The 25,563-nt window shown below is 50.8% G+C and overlaps 1 protein-coding gene across 1 annotated transcript in view; it reads left to right on the forward strand.

The window, feature by feature from the left end:
- Positions 1 to 19,652, forward strand: part of LOC148442407 (disintegrin and metalloproteinase domain-containing protein 19-like) — a gene marked incomplete at its 5' end in the record, with an annotated part of 33,502 nt that extends 13,850 nt beyond the window's left edge. The window contains 3 exons of the mRNA XM_088463967.1: positions 2,814 to 3,059; positions 9,838 to 9,965; positions 17,226 to 19,652. Of these exons, the coding sequence (XP_088320093.1) occupies positions 2,814 to 3,059; positions 9,838 to 9,965; positions 17,226 to 17,283 (432 nt within the window). The remainder of the gene's footprint in view (positions 1 to 2,813; positions 3,060 to 9,837; positions 9,966 to 17,225) is intronic.
- Positions 19,653 to 25,563: the final 5,911 nt, after the last annotated feature.

The following is a 25,563-nucleotide window of genomic DNA, read 5'->3' on the forward strand; positions in this document are numbered from 1 at the left end:
GTGTTATATCTGTACAGAGTGTATGGAGGACCTTACATGGGAAATCCGGCCCCTCTCTGATAACTGTGCTATTAATGAGGTGTCTGAGGGCTATATATATACCGCGGTGTCATCTCCCTCTGGTGTTATATCTGTACAGAGTGTATGGAGGACCTTACATGGGAAATCCGGCCCCTCTCTGATAACTGTGCTATTAATGAGGTGTCTGAGGGCTATATATATACCGCGGTGTAATCTCCCTCTGGTGTTATATCTGTACAGAGTGTATGGAGGACCTTACATGGGAAATCCGGCCCGTCTCTGATAACTGTGCTATTAATGAGGTGTCTGAGGGCTATATATATACCGCGGTGTCATCTCCCTCTGGTGTTATATCTGTACAGAGTGTATGGAGGACCTTACATGGGAAATCCGGCCCCTCTCTGATAACTGTGCTATTAATGCGGTGTCTGAGGGCTATATATATACCGCGGTGTAATCTCCCTCTGGTGTTATATCTGTACAGAGTGTATGGAGGACCTTACATGGGAAATCCGGCCTCTCTCTGATAACTGTGCTATTAATGCGGTGTCTGAGGACTATATATACCGCTGTGTTATCTCCCTCTGGTGTTATATCTGTACAGAGTGTATGGAGGACCTTACATGGGAAATCCGGCCCCTCTCTGATAACTGTGCTATTAATGCGGTGTCTGAGGGCTATATATATACCGCGGTGTAATCTCCCTCTGGTGTTATATCTGTACAGAGTGTATGGAGGACCTTACATGGGAAATCCGGTCCCTCTCATAACTGTGCTATTAATGCGGTGTCTGAGGGCTATATATATACCGCGGTGTAATCTCCCTCTGGTGTTATATCTGTACAGAGTGTATGGAGGACCTTACATGGGAAATCCGGCCCGTCTCTGATAACTGTGCTATTAATGCGGTGTCTGAGGGCTATATATATACCGCGGTGTAATCTCCCTCTGGTGTTATATCTGTACAGAGTGTATGGAGGACCTTACATGGGAAATCCGGCCTCTCTCTGATAACTGTGCTATTAATGCGGTGTCTGAGGGCTATATATATACCGCGGTGTAATCTCCCTCTGGTGTTATATCTGTACAGAGTGTATGGAGGACCTTACATGGGAAATCCGGTCCCTCTCTGATAACTGTGCTATTAATGCGGTGTCTGAGGGCTATATATATACCGCGGTGTAATCTCCCTCTGGTGTTATATCTGTACAGAGTGTATGGAGGACCTTACATGGGAAATCCGGCCCCTCTCTGATAACTGTGCTATTAATGAGGTGTCTGAGGGCTATATATATACCGCGGTGTCATCTCCCTCTGGTGTTATATCTGTACAGAGTGTATGGAGGACCTTACATGGGAAATCCGGCCCCTCTCTGATAACTGTGCTATTAATGAGGTGTCTGAGGGCTATATATATACCGCGGTGTAATCTCCCTCTGGTGTTATATCTGTACAGAGTGTATGGAGGACCTTACATGGGAAATCCGGCCCGTCTCTGATAACTGTGCTATTAATGAGGTGTCTGAGGGCTATATATATACCGCGGTGTCATCTCCCTCTGGTGTTATATCTGTACAGAGTGTATGGAGGACCTTACATGGGAAATCCGGCCCCTCTCTGATAACTGTGCTATTAATGCGGTGTCTGAGGGCTATATATATACCGCGGTGTAATCTCCCTCTGGTGTTATATCTGTACAGAGTGTATGGAGGACCTTACATGGGAAATCCGGCCTCTCTCTGATAACTGTGCTATTAATGCGGTGTCTGAGGACTATATATACCGCTGTGTTATCTCCCTCTGGTGTTATATCTGTACAGAGTGTATGGAGGACCTTACATGGGAAATCCGGCCCCTCTCTGATAACTGTGCTATTAATGCGGTGTCTGAGGGCTATATATATACCGCGGTGTAATCTCCCTCTGGTGTTATATCTGTACAGAGTGTATGGAGGACCTTACATGGGAAATCCGGCCCGTCTCTGATAACTGTGCTATTAATGCGGTGTCTGAGGGCTATATATATACCGCTGTGTAATCTCCCTCTGGTGTTATATCTGTACAGAGTGTATGGAGGACCTTACATGGGAAATCCGGCCCGTCTCTGATAACTGTGCTATTAATGCGGTGTCTGAGGGCTATATATATACCGCTGTGTAATCTCCGTCTGGTGTTATATCTGTACAGAGTGTATGGAGGACCTTACATGGGAAATCCGGCCCCTCTCTGATAACTGTGCTATTAATGCGGTGTCTGAGGGCTATATATATACCGCGGTGTAATCTCCCTCTGGTGTTATATCTGTACAGAGTGTATGGAGGACCTTACATGGGAAATCCGGCCCCTCTCTGATAACTGTGCTATTAATGCGGTGTCTGAGGGCTATATATATACCGCGGTGTAATCTCCCTCTGGTGTTATATCTGTACAGAGTGTATGGAGGACCTTACATGGGAAATCCGGCCCCTCTCTGATAACTGTGCTATTAATGCGGTGTCTGCGGACTATATATATACCGCGGTGTAATCTCCCTCTGGTGTTATATCTGTACAGAGTGTATGGAGGACCTTACATGGGAAATCCGGCCCCTCTCTGATAACTGTGCTATTAATGCGGTGTCTGAGGACTATATATACCGCGGTGTCATCTCCCTCTGGTGTTATATCTGTACAGAGTGTATGGAGGACCTTACATGGGAAATCCGGCCCCTCTCTGATAACTGTGCTATTAATGCGGTGTCTGAGGACTATATATACCGCGGTGTAATCTCCCTCTGGTGTTATATCTGTACAGAGTGTATGGAGGACCTTACATGGGAAATCCGGCCCGTCTCCAAGCTCTTCTCAGCCAGTCAACATTGTACGTCCTCTTTGTCCGCCACCCGGCCAAGTGACCAAGACTAATAAACAACTGAAGCCATCACGGCCTCCTCCACCCGTCAAGTCATCCCCGGTCTTTCCAGCAAAACAGGACAGTCAGCAGGCAAAGCTTCTGCCTCCGAAGAAGCCGCTGCCCTCCTGCCCTGTCCGGACCCCACAGGTATCCAATGTTCTAAAGTCGGGTTTTTGTTTGTTTTGTCGTCTGTTTCCTTTTGATTTCAGGAAATGGTCGGTTTGCAAAACTGATGGAAAAATGACCAAAATGCCAAAATCGACCTTAAGTAAATGTACTCCTTACAGCTTAATTGTTGCTGCTGTTTAGTATTATATTGGATTACATGGATTTTTGTATACAGACTCCTGTAGATAAATAAGAAAATAACAATGACAGTCAGGGTTATAGCTCTATACATATCTGTGGGGATGGGCAGCGGATGCCAATGCTCGGGATCCCCACAGGGTTTCAATACTGACACTTGCAGGTCAGTATTCTAATCTCCCCCCTCTCCCTACCTTACCCTAAACCTCCCCCTCTCTATACCTTACCCTAACCCTCCCCCTCTCTCTACCCTAACTCTCCCCCTCTCTCTACCCTACCCTAACCCTCCCCCTCTCTCTACCCTAACCCTCCCCCTCTCTCTACCTTACCCTAACCCTCCCCCTCTCTCTACCTTACCCTCCCCCTCTCTCTACCCTAAACCTCCCCCCTAGTGCCTAACCCTAACTAATAGCCCTTACCCTCCCCCTCTCTCTACCCTAAACCTCCCCATTGGTGGCTAACCCTAACTAATAGCCCTAACCCTCCCCCTCTCTCTACCCTAACCCTCCCCATTGGTGGCTAACCCTAACTACTAGCCCTAACCCTCCCCCTCTCCCTGCCCTAACCCTCCCCCTCTCTCTACCTTACCCTAACCCTCCCCCTCTCTCTACCCTAAACCTCCCCATTGGTGGGTAACCCTAACTAATAGCCCTTACCCTCCCCCTCTCTCTACCCTAAACCTCCCCATCTCTCTACCCTAAACCTCCCCATTGGTGCCTAACCCTAACTAATAGCCCTAACCCTCCCCCTCTCTCTACCTTACCCTAAACCTCCCCCTATCTCTACCCTAACCCTCCCTCTCTCTCTACCTTAAACCTCCCCCCTAGTGCCTAACCCTAACTAATAGCCCTAAACCTCCCCCCTCTCTCTACCCTAAACCTCCCCATTGGTGCCTAACCCTAACTAATAGTCCTAACCCTCCCCCTCTCCCTGCCCTAACCCTCCCCCTCTCTCTACCCTAAACCCTTCCCTCTCTCTACCCTAGACCTCCCCATTGGTGCCTAACCCTAACTAATAGCCCCAACCCTCCCCCTCTCCCTGCCCTAACCCTCCCCCTCTCTCTACCCTAAACCTCCCCATTGGTGCCTAACCCTAACTAATAGCCCTAACCCTCCCCCTCTCCTTGCCCTAAACCTCCCCCCTTGGGCCTAACCCTAACTAATAGCCCTAACCCTCCCTTTCAGTGCCTGTCCCTAACCTATACCCCCTAGTGCCTAACCCTAACTAATAGCCCTAACCCTCCCCGTTTCCCAGCCCTAATCCCCCCTAGTGCCTAACCCTAACTAATAGCCCTAACCCTCCCTTTCAGTGTCTGAACCTAACCTATCCCCCTAGTGCCTAACCCTAACTAATAGCCCTAAACCTCCCCCCTAGTGCCTGAACCTAACCTATCCCCCTAGTGTCTAACTCTAACTAATAGCCCTAACCCTCCCTCCCGGGGCCTGCCCCTAAAACTCCTCCCCTAGTGCCTAACCCTAAATAATAGCCCTAAACCTCCCCCTCTCCCTGCCCTAAACCTCCCCCCTAGTGCCTAACCCTAACTAATAGCCCTAACCCTCCATTCCGGTGCCTCACCCTAACCTGTATATGTATAAGGGTCCCAGCATGTGATTACACACTGTCCCTGGGGTATGTAATGTACTAGCCTGTGTCTGTATAAGGGTCCTAGCATGTGATTACACACTGTCCCTGGGGTATGTTATATACTAGCCTGTGTCTGTATAAGGGTTCTAGCATGTGATTACACACTGTCCCTGGGGTATGTTATATACTAGCCTGTGTCTGTATAAGGGTTCTAGCATGTGATTGCCCACTGTCCCTGGGGTATGTAATGTACTAGCCTGTGTCTGTATAAGGGTTCTAGCATGTGATTACACACTGTCCCTGGGGTATGTAATGTACTAGCCTGTGTCTGTATAAGGGTCCTAGCATGTGATTACACATTGTCCCTGGGGTATGTAATGTACTAGCCTGTGTCTGTATAAGGGTCCTTGAATGTGATTACACACTGTCCCTGGGGTATGTTCTATACTAGCCTGTGTCTGTATAAGGGTTCTAGCATGTGATTGCCCACTGTTCCTGGGGTGTGTAATGTATTAGCCTGTGTCTGTATAAGGGTTCTAGCATGTGATTGCCCACTGTTCCTGGGGTGTGTAATGTACTAGCCTCTGAGGTTATGAGTTCGATTCCCACCACGGCCCTACCTGTGTGGAGTTTGTATATTCCCCCTGTGCTTGCGTGGGTTTCCACCGGGTGCTCCGGTTTCCTCTCACATTCCAAAAATAATTAGAGATATAGTAAGAACTTACCTTTGTCATCTCTCTTTCTACGAAGTCCATAGGGTCCACAGGGTGACCTTGGGGTATAGATGATGATGGGAGTAATCCGGGCACCACAAAATAAATTTTTTTCTTCCCAGGATGCACTGGGTCCTTCTCCTATACCCCACCCCCGGGCCAGAGGCACCCCAGTTTCGTAGCAAGCCAAAGGCCGGAGGAGGATAAAAGAGAGAAGAAAGTCTGGAACACTCAAGAATCACAATCTCACACAGAGGGAGATGGAAAACCAGTGACCAGAGCGAAGCCCAACTGAAGCACAGGTACGACATGGTGGGTCCTGTGGACCCTATGGACTTCGTAGAAAAAGAGATAACAAAAGTAAGTTCTTACCATATCTCTCATTTTCTACTTCAGGGTCCATAGGGGTCCACAGGGTGACCTTGGGGATGTCCCAAGCAGTACCCTGAAGGGTAAGGACAATCCTGTGCAGAGAGAAGAATCCGCCGCCTGAAGGATGCATACTGAGAGTCAAAGGTATCAAAAGCATAATACCTTAGAAAGGTCTGGACAGAAGACCACGTGGCTGCCTTACAAATCTGAACACCCGAGGCGCCACGGCGAGCTGCCCATGAAGGACCCATGGACCGAGTAGAATAAGCAGTAACAGAGGGTGGCACTGGAGAGGCCCTCATGAGTGTAAGCCTCAGAGATCACCATGCGAAGCCGACCTTGCCAAAGTTTGCTTATGGCAGGCCACCCCTTCGTTGTGGAATCCATAAAGTACAAACAAGGAGTCTGACTTCGGAAGGGAACTGTGCATTCCACATAAATCCTGAGGGCACGTACCACATCCAATGAGGCCTCACCTGCCGAGAGGTCTGGGAAATTAAAGGCAGACACAATAAATTCCTCATTAATGTGGAAGCTAGAGACCACCTTAGGAAGGAAACCAGGGGCGAGTCCGAAGCACCGCCCTGTCCTGGTGAAAAACCAAAAATGGGGAACGACAAGAGAGAGCCCCCAAATCTGACACTCTTCTGGCAGAAGTAATAGCCAGAATAAAAACTGTCTTAGCAGTAAGCCATTTGAGATTCACAAAGTCCAGAGGTTCAAATGGAGGTCCCGAAGAACAACAGACAAATCCCATGGCGCCACAGGAGAGACAAGGGTAGGCTGAATGCGAAGAACCCCTTGAAAGAAAGTGAGGATATCAGAGAGAGGAGCAATCCTTTGCTGGAACCACACTGAAAGGGCAGAGACATGCACCTTCAGTGAAGTAAGGCGGAGACCAAGGTCCAAACCCGCCTGCAGGAAAGCCAAAACTCTGGATACCCTAAACACTTGGGGGTCGTAACCTCTGGGATGACACCATTCAAAGTATGTATGGCAGAGGCAGGTTTCCGTGCTCTGAGCATGGTATTAACCACAGAGCCGGAAAAGCCCTTGGACCTTAGGAGGGATGTCTCAAGAGCCACGCCGTCAAAGACAGATGACCCAGGTCTGGGTAAAGGCAAGGATCCTGAGACAACAGGTCCAGACGTTGAAGCAACAGCAATGGAGTGTTGATGGAGAGACTCTGAAGATCTGAGTACCAGTGATGTCTGGGCCATGCTGCAGCCACCAGCAGTACAGTGCCTCCTTCTTGTTTGAACTTCCGAAGCACTCGAGGAAGAATGGAAGGAAGAGGTACGCAAAGTGTAAGGTCCACTTGACTGACAGAGTGTCTACCAAGAGAGCCTTGGTGTCTCTTGTCCTGGACCTGTACAGTGGCAGTTTGTGATTTTGTCGGAAAGCCATGAGGTCCACGTCCGGAAGGCCCCACCTGTCCACTAGGAGCTGAAACACCTCTGGGTGAAGAGACCATTCCCCCAGATGCACGTCGTGACGGCTGAGGAAGTCCGCTTCCCAATTGAGAACTCCTGGAATGAACACTGCCGATATGCCTGATAGATGGCCTTCCGCCCATGTCAGGATGCATGACACCTCTGTCCCTCCTTGATGATTTATGTAAGCCACGCTCTGACTGAACTTGCACAGGTTTTCCGTGAAGAATGAGTCTGGCTTGTTGTAGGGCCCTGAAGACTGCCCAAAGTTCCAATATGTTGAATTGAAGAGCAGACTCCTCTGCTGTCCACCGTCCCTGGAAGGAGTGTGGACCCGTCACTGCGCCCCAACCCCGTAGACTGGCGTTCATTGTCATAAGGACCCAGTCTGGAATCCAAAAGCGGTGCCCCTTGGTGAGGTGGACCGACTGCAGCCTCTAAGTCAGAGATTGACGTACCTCCGGAGAGAGTACCATCGTTTCTGTCCTTATCCGATGGGGTAATCCATCCCACCTGGAGAGGATCAATTTCTACAGAGGCCTGGGAATGAAACTGGGCATATTCCACCATGTTGAACATCGACACCATGGATCCCAGTAACTGCATGGCTGAGTGTATGGACACTCGGTGACTATGGAGGCACCTGTGCACTCGCTTCTGCAAATTGGAGACTTTGTCTGTGGTCAGAAAAATCCTCTGCGGTTGGGAATCCAATAGAGCTCCCAGATGGAGCATCCTTTGAGATGGGATCAGGGAGGACTTCTTCCAATTGATCAACCACCCGTGCATCTGTAGTACAGATATTGTCAGCTGTAGGTGGTGGTGAAGTACCTCTGGAGACCCTGCCAACAGAAAGAGGTCATCCAGGTATGGTAACAGGCGGACCCCCCATAGCCGCAGATAGGCTTCCATTACCGCCATCATTTTTGTAAACACCCGAGGTGCAGTAGAGAGGCCAAACGGCTATGCCTGACTCTGGAAATGTTGTTGTGACACAGCAAACCTGAGAAAACGCTGGTGAGCCGAAGCAATCGGAATATGCATGTATGCATCCTGAATATCCAGAGACACCATAAAATTCCCAGGTTCCATAGCCAGTATGATGGAACGTAGAGTTTCCATTCTGAACCGAGGTACCCTAAGGAACTTGTTCAGGAACTTGAGATTGAGGATAGGTCGGTGGGACCGGTATGGTTTTTGAACCAGAAAAAGGCTGGAATAATAACCCGTTCCCCTCTGGGTTAACAGGACCATTACAATGACCCCTGCCTGAAGCATGGATTGTACTGCCCTTTGATTAGCCAAGGCCTTGTCCTTGTTTGACAGGAGGCCTGTGCAAAAGAACTGATGGGGAGGTTGTCTGCGTAAGGAGAGGGCGTACCCCCGAGAGACCACTTCTCTCACCCAGGTGTCTGTAGTAGTCAGACACCACGGCTGGGCATATTGAAGAAGTCGGCCTCCCTCCCTGGGATCCCCCAGGGCCAGGCCCGATATCAGGCTGAGGGCTTGTCATCAGGCTTAGCAGCTGGACGTTTCACACTCCAAGCTTGTTTTTTAGGCTTGGTAGTTTTCTTGGTGGTCGACGGCCTAGGAAAGGACTCGGTTCTAACCTTATCTGGGGCTCCATATATTCGAAAAGACAAAGGGCCTGATTCAGACCCGCTTGCGAGTGCAAAGCGCTCGCAAGCGGGTCGATGGTCGGCCAGTGTGCACGCGCAATGACCGTGCATGAGCTCCTGAGCGAGTGAGAACTTCACTCGCTCCGGGACTCGCTACTAAACGGGGTGGCTGTTGATCGACAGCTCGCCCCGTTTTGTAGGCGGGGAGGGGGGGTGGCTGGACAAACTGAGGCGTTCCCGAAGGAACGCCTGCCGTTTGTGGGGTGGCCCTACTGACGTCATTCAGTAGTGAACTTCCTGCTCTATTAGAGCAGGAAGTTCACTCGGGCTTGCAGGAACCGAGACCCTACCAAAAGGGTCTCGTCGAAAGCCCGATAATCACCAGGCCGCTCGCAAAAGCTGTGGGTGGTCACCCACAGCTATGCGAGCGGCCTGGAGGCGGATTTTTTTTTTTTAAATCCGCCCTGATTCATAGCGAGCGCTCGCAAATAGCCCAAAATCCGAGACCCAGAGGGAGCAGGAGCAGAAGGCAGACAAGCTGACTTAGCGACTGCCAGTGTATCCACAAATGTGTCCAAATCAGGGCCGAACAGGATCTTACCATTATAGGGTAAACACTCCAAGCCCTCCAAGAGTGAAACCACAGGGAGCGTTGAGCCACAATTGCCGCTATAGAAAACCTGGCATTCAATAAACTGACATCCAAGGCTGCTTCATTTATATAGGTAGCGGAATCTCGCAAGTTTCCCAATAACAAACTTAAAGTTAGGGGTGCCGTGAAAACAATGCTGATACTCTAGGGGGCGCCGTAATTCAAATAGGTTTGGGAAGCACTGCCCTATGCTGTAACATGTTGCTGTATTGGTATACTTCATCCTACCTCTATCGTGTCTTCCAGATGAATGCCCCTCGCAAGCCGCTGCCCGGGAACCCCGCGCACAAGGATAGTCTCCTCGTAATGACAGTGGGTGCAAAAACCAAGACGCCTCTCACCAGCTCAGCCGCCCAGCTGAAAGGACCGCCGAGGTGGGTGATGTATATTACATTACGTACATGGCGGCTGACGTGGCCGGGTCTAATCTATAATAAACGCGCAGTACCTGGCACCTATAGCTCTTCCCTATTACATGAATCGGCATCAGAAATGATCTGCCGTACATTAAAGGAACTCATTATACAGTCTGCACTGTACCAAGGAGCCCGTGAGCTGTTATACCTAAGGTTACTGACATACCAGTAACTGCATTTCCCCTAGGAATTAGTGACATACTGTACACGGTAAGAATATTTGTGTCGCCGTTGTGGTAACGTGTGGTTTGCGCACATGTTACACTGTCAGCTACACAGGAAGCAGCTGCAGGACACACACATCTTTTACTGACAATAGTTTTATACAGGACCAGCCGGTCACGTATGAGGGTAGCGGTGTAGCGGTATCTGCAGGATACTTGCAGGGTCACTGGAGCACGTCAGTGTGCCAATTGGTGCTGAAACGCAGTAACAAGATGGCGCTGTGCATGTGCAGGAGACGAAACGGTGGCAATCTTGGTAAGGTAGAATGCTTCAGCTAAAGAGCATTCATGGAGACAGCGATGTAGGGCACTCCCTATGTCAGCCAGCAGGGGCGGATACAGAACAAAATGACGGGGGGGGGCACCACGATAGGGGAAACTATGGGGAGGGGCGTGTTTTGTGCAATTTTCAGGAGAAGTGGGTGTGGCCTCGGAGCATGGGGCGTGGCCTCACAGGGAATGCTATACCCACCGTCCTCGTTTTCATCACGCTGAGGGCATGGAGTACATACAATAGCCAAGGTCATGACAATTTATGTCCTACCTGCCGGCTGGTGGTCTACGGTCCATTGGTAGTTGTCTAAATCTTGGAAAGTCTCAGACCTGTCTGGAAAAGAGATGGGGACTACATACCTACATTTATAAGTGTCACATAATTTAGCTCCCTCCCCCTGAATATGCAACTGCCAGCCAACCTAAAGCATTAGCATGCATGGATCTCTATCATTGCCCTCTCCCTGCCCACATATATATTACTGCCCCCTCCATAGCTGTCTCATTGCCCCCTCCCTCCATATCGATATGACTACTCCCTTCATTATTGTCTAATTACCCTTCATAGCTTTCTCATCTAGTCCTCCCTGCTTATATCCCTGATTGCCCCCTCCATAGCCATCTCTCACTGCCAGATTCTTCCATATAACACTGACTCTTTCACAGCACTCACTGACTCCCTCACAGCACTCACTGTCCACCTCAAAGCTCTCACTGACTCCCTCACAGCACTCACTGACTCCCTCACAGCACTCACTGACTCCCTCAGAGCACTCACTGACTCCCTCACAGCACCCACTGACTCCCTCACAGCACCCACTGACTCCTTCACAGCACCCACTGACTCCTTCACAGCACCCACTGACTCCCTCACAGCACCCACTGACTCCCTCACAGCACTCACTGTCCACCTCAGAGCTCTCACTGTCCACCTCAGAGCTCTCACTGACTCCCTCAGAGCACTCACTGACTCCGTCAGAGCACTCACTGACTCCCTCAGAGCACTCACTGACTCCCTCACAGCACTCACTGACTCCCTCACAGCACTCACTGTCCACCTCAGAGCTCTCACTGACTCCCTCACAGCACTCACTGACTCCCTCACAGCACTCACTGACTCCCTCAGAGCACCCACTGACTCCCTCACAGCACCCACTGACTCCTTCACAGCACCCACTGACTCCCTCATAGCACTCACTGACTCCCTCACAGCACCCACTGACTCCCTCACAGCACTCACTGTCCACCTCAGAGCTCTCACTGACTCCCTCAGAGCACTCACTGACTCCCTCAGAGCACCCACTGACTCCCTCAGAGCACCCACTGACTCCCTCAGAGCACTCACTGACTCCCTCAGAGCACTCACTGACTCCCTCACAGCACTCACTGACTCCCTCACAGCACTCACTGTCCCCCTCACAGCACCCACTGACTCCCTCACAGCACCCACTGTCCACCTCAGAGCGCTCACTGATTCCCTCACAGCACCTACTGTCCACCTCAGAGCACCCACTGATTCCCTAACATCACTTACTGTCCACCACACAGCACTCTCCCCTGTCCACCACACAGCACTCTCCTTCCCTGTCCACCACACAGCACTCTCCTTCCCTGTCCACCACACAGCACTCCCCTCCCCTGTCCACCACACAGCACTCTCCTACCCTGTCCACCACACAGTACTCTCCCCTCCCCTGTCCACCACACAGCACTCTCCCCTCCCTGTCCACCACACAGCACTCTCCTTCAGGGCGAGTGTGCGGGGACAGGTCTGGTAGGTGACAGGGTGAGTGTGCGGGGACAGGTCTGGTAGGTGACAGGGTGAGTGTGCGGGGACAGGTCTGGTAGGTGACAGGGTGAGTGTGCGGGGACAGGTCTGGTAGGTGACAGGGTGAGTGTGCGGGGACAGGTCTGGTAGGGGACAGGGTGAGTGTGCGGGGACAGGTCTGGTAGGTGACAGGGTGAGTGTGCGGGGACAGGTCTGGTAGGTGACAGGGTGAGTGTGCGGGGACAGGTCTGGTAGGTGACAGGGTGAGTGTGCGGGGACAGGCCTGGTGGGTGACAGGGTGAGTGTATGGGGACAGGCATGGTAGGTGACAGGGTGAGTGTGCGGGGACAGGTATGGTAGGTGACAGGGTGAGTGTGCGGGGACAGGTATGGTAGGTGACAGGGTGAGTGTGCGGGGACATGCACTGGTAGGTGACAGGGTGAGTGTGCGGGGACAGGTCTGGTAGGTGACAGGGTGAGTGTGCGGGGACAGGTCTGGTAGGTGACAGGGTGAGTGTGCGGGGACAGGTATGGTAGGTGACAGGGTGAGTGTGCGGGGACAGGTATGGTAGGTGACAGGGTGAGTGTGCGGGGACAGGTATGGTAGGTGACAGGGTGAGTGTGCGGGGACATGCACTGGTAGGTGACAGGGTGAGTGTGCGGGGACAGGCCTGGTGGGTGACAGGGTGAGTGTGCAGGGACATGCACTGGTAGGTGACAGGGTGAGTGTGCAGGGCAGATGTGAGTGACTTGGTGAGAGTCTGTAGGCAGGTCTGGGAACAGCACCCCTTCCCTTAAAATGAACTCCTCTCACAGCTCTCCTCCACTTCATTGCACTCTTCCCCTTCATCATATCACATAACCCCCCCAACTTCCTTCAGTATTCAGCACATCACAGTTCTCCTCGATTACACACCTCACAGCGCCAGCAGACTACTTACCTTCAAACTAATGTCCCTGCAGTAGCGCCCGCATTAGCCTGCCCTGACGCGACACTGCTGAGGAAGAGGGGAGCTAAGGGAGGCAGAGCTATTCGGCTGCTCTGATTGTGTTATAAGTGTAACAAATGCAGGGCACCCCCCCCCCGTGCTCCAGACAGCCCCCCCTTCTGTCTCTCCAGACAGCCCCCCCTTCTGTATCTCCAGACAGCCCCCCCTTCTGTCTCTCCAGACAGCCCCCCCTTCTGTCTCTCCAGACAGCCCCCCCTTCTGTCTCTCCAGACAGCCCCCCCTTCTGTCTCTCCAGACAGCCCCCACTTCTGTCTCTCCAGACAGCCCTCCCTTCTGTCTCTCCAGACAGCCCCCCCTTCTGTCTCTCCAGACAGCCCCCCCTTCTGTCTCTCCAGACAGCCCCCCCTTCTGTCTCTCCAGACAGCCCCCCCTTCTGTCTCTCCAGACAGCCCCCCCTTTTGTCTCTCCAGCCTGCCCCCCCTTCTGTGTCTCCAGCCTGCCCCCCCCTTCTGTGTCTCCAGCCTGCCCCCCCTTCTGTGTCTCCAGCCTGCCCCCCTTCTGTGTCTTCAGCCAGCCCCCTATTTCGGTGTCTCCAGCCTGCCCCCTTCTGTGCCTTCATCCTGCCCCCCCTTCTGTGCCTTCAGCCAGCCCCCTATTTCGGTGCCTTCAGCCTGCCCCCCCTTCTGTGCCTTCATCCTGCCCCCCTTCTGTGTCTCCAGCCTGCCCCCCCTTCTGTGTCTCCAGACAGCCCTCCTTTCTGTGTCTCCAGGCAGCCCTCCTTTCTGTGTCCCCAGGCAGCCCTCCTGTGTCTCCAGCCTGCCCCCCCTTCTGTGTCTCCAGCCTGCCCCCCTTCTGTGTCTCCAGCCTGCCCCCCCTTCTGTGTCTCCAGCCTGCCCTCCCTTCTGTGTCTCCAGCCAGCCGCCTCTTCTGTGTCTCCAGCCTGCCCCCCCTTCTGTGTCTCCAGCCTGCCCCCCCTTCTGTGTCTCCAGCCTGCCCCCCCTTCTGTGTCTCCAGCCTGCCCCCCCTTCTGTGTCTCCAGCCTGCCCCCCCTTCTGTGTCTTCAGCCTGCTTTCCCCTTCTGTGTCTCCAGCAGCTTCACCTTCTAGGTTAGGTCTAAAGTTGTGATTTACAGAACCTCTGATGTCTGTGCTAATAGGATAAGTTACATAGCAGTCTGTGCACAGGGCACACAGTGACATTGGTGAGATAGGTGTGGCACCATGTGTGTGGCTGGTAAGGGGTGGGGGGAGAGGGGCTTTGGGCCCGCGGTCACATGAATAGGATAGGCTACATAGCAGTCTGTGCACAGGGCACACAGTGACATTGGTGAGATAGGTGTGGCACCATGTGTGTGGCTGGTAAGGGGTGGGGGGAGAGGGGCTTTGGGCCGCGGTCACATGAATAGGATAGGCTACATAGCAGTCTGTGCACAGGGCACACAGTGACATTGGTGAGATAGGTGTGGCACCATGTGTGCGGCCGGTAAGGGGTAAGGGGAGAAGTGCTTTGGGCACGTGGACATATGAATAGGATAGGCTACATAGCAGTCTGTGCACAGTGCACACAGTGACATTGGTGAGATAGGTGTGGTACCATGTGTGTGGCTGGTAAGGGGTGGGGGGAGAGGTGCTTTGGGCCTGCGGTCACATGAATAAGATAGGCTACATAGCAGTCTGTGCACAGGGCACACAGTGACATTGGTGAGATAGGTGTGGCACCATGCGTGTGGCCGGTAAGGAGTGGGGGGAGAGGTGCTTTGGGCCTGCGGTCACATGAATAGGATAGGTTACATAGCAGTCTGTGCACAGGGCACACAGTGACATTGGTGAGATAGGTGTGGCACCATGTGTGTGGCTGGTAAGGGGTGGGGGGAGAGGTACTTTGGGCCTGCGGTCACGTGAATAGGATAGGTTACATAGCAGTAGGTGCACAGGGCACACAGTGACATTGGTGAGATAGGTGTGGCACCATGTGTGTGGCTGGTAAGGGGTGGGGGGAGAGGTGCTTTGGGCCTGCAGTCACGTGAATAGGATAGGCTACATAGCAGTCTGTGCACAGGGCACACAGTGTCATTGGTGTGAGTGGTGGGTGAATAGGAGAGGTTACATAGCAGTCTGTGCACAGGGCACACAGTGACATTGGTGTGAGTGGTGGGTGAATAGGAGAGGTTACATAGTAGTCTGTGCACAGGGCACACAGTGACATTGGTGTGAGTGGTGGGTGAATAGGAGAGGTTACATAGCAGTCTGTGCACAGGGCACACAGTGACATTGGTGTGAGTGGTGGGTGAATAGGAGAGGTTACATAGCAGTCTGTGCACAGGGCACACAGTGACATTGGTGTGAGTGGTGGGTGAATAGGAGAGGTTACATAGCAGTCTGTGCACAGGGCACACAGTGACATTGGTGTGAGTGGTGGGTGAATAGGAGAGGTTTCATAGCAGTCTGAGCACAGGGCACACAGTGACATTGGTGTGAGTGGTGGGTGAATAGGAGAGGTTTCATAGCAGTCTGTGCACAGGGCACACAGTGACATTGGTGTGAGTGGTGGGTGAATAGGAGAGGTTTCATAGCAGTCTGAGCACAGGGCACACAGTGACATAGGTGTGAGAGGTGGGTGAATAGGAGAGGTTACATAGCAGTCTGTGCACAGGGCACACAGTGACATTGGTGTGAGAGGTGGGTGAATAGGAGAGGTTACATAGCAGTCTGTGCACAGGGCACACAGTGACATTGGTGTGAGTGGTGGGTGAATAGGAGAGGTTACATAGCAGTCTGTGCACAGGGCACACAGTGACATTGGTGTGAGTGGTGGGTGAATAGGAGAGGTTACATAGCAGTCTGTGCACAGGGCACACAGTGACATTGGTGTGAGTGGTGGGTGAATAGGAGAGGTTTCATAGCAGTCTGAGCACAGGGCACACAGTGACATTGGTGTGAGTGGTGGGTGAATAGGAGAGGTTTCATAGCAGTCTGCACAGGGCACACAGTGACATTGGTGTGAGTGGTGGGTGAATAGGAGAGGTTTCATAGCAGTCTGAGCACAGGGCACACAGTGACATAGGTGTGAGAGGTGGGTGAATAGGAGAGGTTACATAGCAGTCTGTGCACAGGGCACACAGTGACATTGGTGTGAGTGGTGGGTGAATAGGAGAGGTTTCATAGCAGTCTGAGCACAGGGCACACAGTGACATAGGTGTGAGAGGTGGGTGAATAGGAGAGGTTACATAGCAGTATGTGCACAGGGCACACAGTGACATTGGTGTGAGGTGGGTGAATAGGAGAGGTTACATAGCAGTCTGTGCACAGGGCACACAGTGACATTGGTGTGAGGTGGGTGAATAGGAGAGGTTACATAGCAGTCTGTGCACAGGGCACACAGTGATATTGGTGTGAGTGGTGGGTGAATAGGAGAGGTTACATAGCAGTCTGTGCACAGGGCACACAGTGACATTGGTGTGAGTGGTGGGTGAATAGGAGAGGTTACATAGCAGTCTGTGCACAGGGCACACAGTGACATAGGTGTGAGAGGTGGGTGAATAGGAGAGGTTACATAGCAGTCTGTGCACAGGGCACACAGTGACATTGGTGTGAGAGGTGGGTGAATAGGAGAGGTTACATAGCAGTCTGTGCACAGGGCACACAGTGACATTGGTGTCAGTGGTGGGTGAATAGGAGAGGTTACATAGCAGTCTGGGCACAGGGCACACAGTGACATTGGTATGAGTGGTGGGTGAAGGCGCTGCTGATATCAGTCTGTATAGCACTGCTGGTTACATGGGCCACTCCAGTGACAGGGCCTCTATGCAAAGCGATACAACTCTGACATCTGAATTAAATAACCTGCTGACAGAGGCAATTTCACCAGGTCAAAGCTACAGGCAACAGTTATTTATATTTTATTATCAGTGCAATAAAAATATTCTGCCTTTTATTTGTGCAGAGGTGATTAGGCCGATATATAAAAGCTCTTGTAAACCTCTTTTATAAATTAATTTCTTGTAGGCCGAGACCAGGGGGTAAAGTTCAAGCAGCAGCCGCCGCCTTTCTGCAGAAGCAGTGACGTACAGGAATCGGAGAGTGAAATCTGCACCAGGAACCAGGAGTAAAGCCATCCAGATATGTGTACTATGAGGATGGCAATACCCCCAGAGACCCTTGGATGACGCGTTCTGAAGCTGGACGCACATAGATGCTGAACGCTGGCATTTCTTTGTGTATTGCACTGAGATACTTTGGTAGCTACTCTCTGGCCTGGTCGCTTGCGCTGGATTCAGTAACCGCAGTCACGCCATTTATGCAGCTATATCCGGACGGGGAATTTCTTGTTGCCTTCATACTGGAAATGGTTTAAGTTTGACTTTCACAGTAATCCGCAGTCCCCCTGACCGTTGTCATGCAATCCCGCTGCCTTATGGCGCCCTCAGCAGGATCTTACAGGACTCCAGGGGGCGTAGTGTCCACGGTGGGGGGCGGTGAGCCTATGACCAAGACGAGCATCTTTCCTTCACCAGTCATTTTTGTCTCTTTGAGGACTTATTTCAGAGTAAGGTTTCCCACCGTGGCCCCCGCCATCCTCTAGTCTCTCCTGTATGTCACGATTTACCAGCAATACGTCAGGTCGCGCCTACACATCTGCCCATAATTATGGAGATCTGTGATCAGTGCCCCAGATACCTCCGCCCGTCACCCGGTATTGATGTTTTTTTGAAGTGGAGGGTCCAAATGTTGAAATAAGACCTCCGCATAAGAGGGGTTAATGCTATTTCTCCTTTATAGAGCTTACTTATTTCCATGTTGTGTGGTCCACACAGGCCCATCTCACAGTTGTTACTCATTTCCATGTTGTGTGGTCCACACAGGCCCATCGCACAGTTGTTACTCATTTCCATGTTGTGTGGTCCACACAGGCCCATCCCACAGTTGTTACTTATTTCCATGTTGTGTGGTCCACACAGGCCCATCCCACAGTTGTTACTTATTTCCATGTCGTGTGGTCCACACAGGCCCATCCCACAGTTGTTACTTATTTCCATGTTGTGTGGTCCACACAGGCCCATCTCACAGTTGTTACTCATTTCCATGTTGTGTGGTCCACACAGGCCCATCCCACAGTTGTTACTCATTTCCATGTTGTGTGGTCCACACAGGCCCATCCCACAGTTGTTACTTATTTCCATGTTGTGTGGTCCACACAGGCCCATCCCACAGTTGTTACTTATTTCCATGTTGTGTGGTCCACACAGGCCCATCCCACAGTTGTTACTTATTTCCATGTTGTGTGGTCCACACAGGCCCATCCCACAGTTGTTACTTATTTCCATGTTGTGTGGTCCACACAGGCCCATCCCACAGTTGTTACTTATTTAACCACTTATCTAGCCAAACTTTCCCCCCAAATCACTCGGAAATTCTCGTTTTTTTTAAATTTAATTAAACTTAGAATGGAAAGTTTCTCACACTCCTGTCTCCAAAGACCCCCATTGTGATGGCACTCGAGGGTGGGAGATCCTACCAGATCTACCAGGGGCAATAGGTCCCCATTGGCATTTTCCCCACCCCTTAGTGGCAATAGGCAGTGGCGGAGCCCCCTGCCCACCTACCAGTGTCCATAAGTACTCTGTTAATAACCACCCCCTTGTGGGGGAGGGGCAGCAAATCTACAGACGTGACCTATAAATATGGTAACCGGGCACTTCCCAGACTAGTAATGAACAAACAGGAACAGTCTATTCTACAAATACCATTTCACAGGATGTAAACCAGGCAATGGCCCCCCCGACATTGCTAAGTTCCCCTCCTCCCACTTTTCATTCCAGCGCATGCTCCCCAGCGTGACGTTCGCACGGCATCCTGGAGCGCAATTTCGGCAGTGATGGCGGTGGTAACAACCTGCTAACTGCTACCATTACCAGGGGGGCTGTCCAGAACGGATACTCTCTCTTACAGCCGGGGGATGGACGTGGGCGGCATGGTGCCATGGGAAGCGACCGTCTCAGCGATAGCCCAGATGGCTGCGGTAGCATCCCACACGACCGTGCCAGAACCTCCGCAGTAAATCATGGAAGTAATGAATGTGATATAATGACACATATGACGCTACCACGCACATGTGGCTCTTCGCTGGCAATGCTACACCGGAGGTAATATAATCACCCAAGGTTATTTATGGCGGGCTGTCCGAGGACTCCTCACTGACGCATCTCTGCCCTCCAGGACAGCAAAATCATTTTATTGGCCCCCTGACCATAGGACCCCTCCCCTCCTCCATGACCCCAGCCTACCGCACCAGGACAGACTGACAGGTACCCCCGTTACTGCGGGATGTTTACAGGGCTCGTCCTCTGCGAGCCACATTTTCTGTGCAGAGAGTTTTGTATTGTATTTAATGCTGTGGTACTGAAAAATTACTTTTAATAAAATAACTTTTTTACAGCGAATATCCTTCATTTGTCATTAGCTAGCACCTTCTGCGGCTACAATGTCACCGTTGTCTGTGTATTTCCCTATCATATGCTGAGAGAACATTTCTGATACCCCTTTCACATTGCAAACCCGGGTGGCACCTGGGATTTTGTACACTGGTCCATGTTGGGTGAGACCCCTTTCAAACTGGTTGCCCGACCCCCCCAGCTTATTGCCGGATCGATGATGTCACCACCATCACGTGCCGAGCCGGTGCTTGGGGATTAGATCATCTCCATGAACGGGACCCAGGTTACTCGTTCACACTGCACCGCAAGCCGGGTTGAACCAGTGTTCAACCCTACTCGTTACCCGGGTTATAATGCCAGGTCCCTCAGCCCGGGTTATTTCAACTGGGCTTTTTCACACTGCACAATAGCCTGGGCTGTGGCGCGTTCACGTGAAATAACCTGTGTTATTACTGGCAGCGTGAAAGGGGTATGAGCGAGATATAGTCTAAACATCCTAAATGTAGAAGTATTCTGTACATAGAGGGGCTTCCATACCTGCCAGGATGCCCTGAGGTCAGCAGTCTGCACGATTGTTCCCTAGCACAAGGTCATTCTACCTATTATCAGTAATACAGTGTGCGCCAGTTAGAACATGGGAATGCTCACAGCAGCACAGAGTATATCAGAAGATGAGTGATGTGTCAGTGAGGACAGGGCTGCATGTGACAGGGGCAGTGACAGGATGTGAGGAGGGGAATGGAGGCAGCAGGAAGCCACAGACAGAGAGTTATATAGTGGGAGGAGCAAGTTCCCCAGCAGCACAGAGTATGTCAGGAGATGAGTGATGTGTCAGTGAGGACAGGGCTGCATGTGACAGGGGCAGTGACATGATGTGAGGAGGATAATGGAGGCAGCAGGAAGTCACAGACTGAGATTTATATAGTGGGAGGAGGAGCAGAGTCCCCAGCAGCACAGAGCATGTCAGGAGATGAGTGATGTGTCAGTGAGGACAGGGCTGCATGTGACAGGATGTGAGGAGGGGAATGGGGGCAGCAGGAAGCCACAGACAGAGAGTTATATAGTGGATGGAGCAGGGTCCCCAGCAGCACAGAGTATATCAGGAGACGAGTGATGTGTTAGTGAGGACAGGGCTGCATGTGACAGGGGCAGTGACAGGATGTGAGGAGGGGAATGGAAGCCACAGGCTGAGAGTTATATAGTGGAGTGGCACAGGTTACTAAAGTTTATTCTGCGGTTCCCACCATTGACTTCAATAGAGGAGCCGTCCATTGGCTGAGAGAGGTGGGGGCTGACCTCTCTCAGCCAATGAACGCTCAGAGACGGCACTACAAAGGCAGAAGCCCCGTCTGAGCATTTCATTCTGGAGATAACAATAATCCTGGTTGTTAACTGTTGCGTGGATCGGGATTTTCGTTTTTTTGTTTTAAGACCATGGATGCCTACTTTGGACAAGAAGACAACTCGTGGGTGGGTGGGTGTGTGTGTGTGTGTAATAAAACTTTACTTTCACGGTGTGTGTGTCTTGTGTTTTTTTAGAAATGTCTTTACAGGTGAACTACAGGTCCCAGTGGGCCCTTAATGTCCCACATGCTGGTAATTGTGGTTCTCCAAGTACCAGCATGTGGGGAAGGCTTGCTGCAATTCTACCGTAAAGACAATGTTGATACTTCTCTTTTTTTACACCACACATACACTATCAACCTGCCACCCACCGCCCAGGGGTGGCGGGATAGCCGCGGGCGATCAGCCTAGGCCAGGGGTGCCCTGGAGAGGGGGACTCTAAAATGGCGTTCAGCTGAAAGGCCAATATATTGTGTGCCCATCGGCCAGTGTGTACAGACGATATGACTGAGAACAACGTCGTTCACGATGGTGGATAAATCTGCACATTGTGCTGTGTGTACGAGCAGTCAGGCCGTCGGTGACTGACATCACAACTAGATGGGCGCCCATCCAGTTGTGATGCCAGGCATGATACAGCAGGCTGACGTTTGGTAACTGTGTATGCCCTTACCAATCATCAGATAGGATGGCAGATCCTCGTCCTAATGTGTACCCAGCTTATTGCAGTATGAGCCAGATATAGAAGAAATCTGTTTATGGATGAAATTTCTTTTTTATTTTTTAAAACAGGATGTTCTGAACCCTGATAGAAGCTGAAGCTCTGCCAATCCTTAGTGCATATGGCATATTTATCACCTAGGATCAGGGCCGTAGAGAGCCAGCCTGGGGCGCGTGGCCTAATTGCGGGAGTCGTGGCCACGGCCCCTATAGAAAAACTAAAACCATATTTTCAGCGCCACTAATCGGTGCTGCGCACTGAGGATGGCTCTGTGTGCCCCTCAGCCAGGTGCAAATCCAGGGGGGTAATTAGTACCTGCTCCCAACCCCTCCCTGATGGTAAGGAAAGTTCTGAATATCATTTTATCATGAAAATTTCGAAGCTGCAAGTACTGGAAAAAGTTTTTAGAGGGGGTGACAAATCTAGATTCAATATCAGAAAATAGGGGAAAGGAGGTCTTTGTAGCCAAATCATTTAGAAATCTAATACCACATTTTAGCCAAGGAGAGAAAGCTAGAGGGAGTGGTCCAGGGGGGAAATCCAGGCAAACAGAGGATAATTGGGGTGGGAGATGGAGAGTCCCATAATGATAGGCAATGGGAGATGATGAGGTGGTCACGGACCTTTTTCGGGCGACAATACCGAGGAAGCCAGAGGAGGGAATCGGGAGAAATCAGATCGAGAGCCGCTGCCTCCAGTTGGACCCACACGCTAGGAACCAGAGCTATCCCATAAGACACATAGGGCCTGATTCAGACCCAGTCGCAAGGCTGCGTTCGCACGCAGCCAGTCGAAGCGAAAATATGCTAATGACCACATACGCAATGCAACCGCAGCACAATAAGTAGATACCCAACACTACATAATGCCGCCTACTTCCCTTCACTTACGTTCTCACAAGACAGCGACAACATCGGTAACATCGGGAACCATCGAACCCACACGCACTAGTTGTATTTGACCTGATCCTACCGCAGACATTGCTAATGTTTGCGTGTGTAACTAGACGTTAGGATGCGCACACCGTCGCCGGGGCCTAATTATGCACGCCCCTGAAAAGGCGTCTAGACGCCCAGGCACGCCTGCGTTTCTCTGACCACTCCTCGTCATCACCCTCAGATGTTCACTTCCTGTCAATCACTGTATGAAGCCTCCGCGCGCTCACTGTGGTCGATTCCCGATCGCAGCGGACAATTCGCGCACTGCGATGCATACGTACACGCAGAATGCAACCATCGACAGGCTGCTTGTGAATGCAGCCTTGCAGCCAGGTCTGAATCAGGCCCATTGCACAAGCTGAGCAGAAAGATAGTGTTTACAATCAGGGACCACCCCCCAGAGAAGATTTTTGTAGAACTCGAAAGTGCACATGAGGACGTTTACCCGCCCAGATAAAGTGTGAGGGGTGGAATTGAAGAAATTTGAAAACATGGGGGGGGACATGGACAGGAAGTGTCTGAAAGAGGTATAGCAGTCTAGGTAAAATATTCATCTTAATAGTGTTAATTTGGCCTATCCAGGATATAAAGTGGTGGGACCACGAAGCAAGATCTGACTTCATTTGGGAGAGTAAAGGTGTCCACACACATACCGATTTTTTACACGATCTGGCCGATTCCGATGCATCGGAGCAACAGATTGTGTAAAAAATGCCCAAATCGTGAGTCCCCGCGGGTCGCACATCGCATCGTCAGATCTGCCGTGCTGTAGGACAGATCTGACAATCTAGGACACGATGCACTGTAACAAGTGTGGATGCAGGAGAGATCGTATGAAGATCGGACACCAAATCGTGTGCAGATCGTGTGCGGAGCTGCCGGGGAGAATTTCAAGGGAAATGGTACACATCGGCTGATCGTTGAGCACATCGCTATGTGTGTTGGCACCATTAGCATGGGAAGTTAGCCTGAAAGAGCTGGTGGTAACGTTTGTTTATGAAAACACCTAGATATTTAATCTTCTGAAGACCCCAATTGAAAGGTAAGTAGTGTTCTAATGAGGATTTATCTATTTGACAAATATAGAAGTCAAGGACTTTTGTTTTATCAAGATTTGTTTTATATCCGGAGACGTGAGCATACATTTTAAGCTCATTTAGGATAGAAGGAAGTGAGATGAGTGAATTTGTTATGGACAATAGAACATCATCTGCATAGAACACCAACTTATGCTCCGTGGACCCAACACGAACCCCAAATATATCTAGATTAGCCCGAATTCTAGCAGCCATAGGTTCTATAATGAGGGTGAAAATGAACGGTGAGAGGGGGCATCCCTGACGTGTACCGTTAGAGATTCCAAATGGAGCCGAGGTCAAACCATTAGCAGAGACAGTGGCTGAGGGGGAATGATATAGAGCCAAGAAACCCTGAAGGAATTTGCCAGAAAAACCCATCGACCCAATAACCCCATACATGAACGGCCATGAAATTAGATCGAATGCCTTTTCAGCATCTAATGACATAATCAGAGAAGGAATTTTGACATCATGGATGGAGTATATCAGGTCGATAGTCCTCCTAGTATTGTCAGAGGCTTGACGCCCAGAGATGAAACCCACCTGGTCAGGATGAAATAAGGATGAAAGGAGGGGATTCAATCTATTGGCTAACATTTTGGCATATAGCTCTAAACTACATTCAGTAGGGAAATCGGCCTATAACTAGAGCAAAGCGAGTGCTCTTTTCCGGGCTTCGGTATCACGATAATATTTGCGTGTGTTGTGTCAGAATCAAAGGACGCCCCTTCCAACACCCTATTAAAGAAGCTGTTACATAGGCAAATGCAGGGGGGGGTTCCTTCTGCCTGGAAACCCCCCTACCCAGCCCACACCATGACCACAATAGAAATAGTAATATAATAGAATTTTACAAGTGTTGCATGCTCTTCTCTGTATCACAAATGAAATAATTAGCACCACCTGTGGATCTTTTAACATGTATCAGTCAGTAATAAATAACCTGTGCATAACCTGTGCACCAACTAAGAGATCTGGAAAACATGCACTGTTAGGGATGTGCTGCTATAGAGCCCAATATGTACCTATATGTCCAGAGCAGTGCTAGGTTCTTCTGCTGCTCCCCCAGACTCCCGGACTTGCTCCCATGCCTTGGAATGGTGCCCACATCTAAAATAAAAACATTCAGCTCAGTCAGGATGGCCCTACTGGCACTAATGGCATAAGGTGCCCACACACATACCGATGTGCTCACGATCAGCCGATGTGTACGATTTATGTACGATTTCCCTTGAAACTCTCCCTGGCAGCTCTGCACACGATATGCATGCAATTTGGTGTCCAATCTTCATACGATCTCTCCTGCATGCAGACTTTTCTCTGTGTATTGTATCCTAGATTGTCAGATCTGCCCTACAGCACGGCAGATCTGACGATGCGATGTGTGACCAGCGCGGACGCGCATCGCATCGTGATTGTGAGTGGGGACTCACGATTTCCTCGCGATTTTGGCATATTTTACACGATCTGTCGTTCCAATGCGTCGGAATCGGCCAGATCGGGTAAAATATCGCTATGTGTGTGGGGACCTTTACTGTGATCACTGGTCCTGTACATGCTGGAATTATGACATACAATACACTTTGTATGATGCATATTAAAGCTGGATAAGTGCTAATTCTACCCTCTTCATGGACTGACCACACTCACTCTAAAATCAGGCATTTGGAAACCCCCCTCTAGAAATCCTGCGTTTGCCACTGTGTTAGGCCATTACTCACTTCTTATTCTTCTAGATCTCTCTGCTGCTTTTGACACTGTGACCACTCTCTTCTCATACAAACACTACAGTCCCTAGGTCTTCAGGACACAGCCCTTTCTTGGTTC

The sequence above is a fragment of the Taudactylus pleione genome, unplaced genomic scaffold, assembly GCF_031769625.1.
Source record: "Taudactylus pleione unplaced genomic scaffold, aTauple2 ptg001536l, whole genome shotgun sequence".
Lineage (NCBI taxonomy): Eukaryota > Metazoa > Chordata > Amphibia > Anura > Myobatrachidae > Taudactylus > Taudactylus pleione.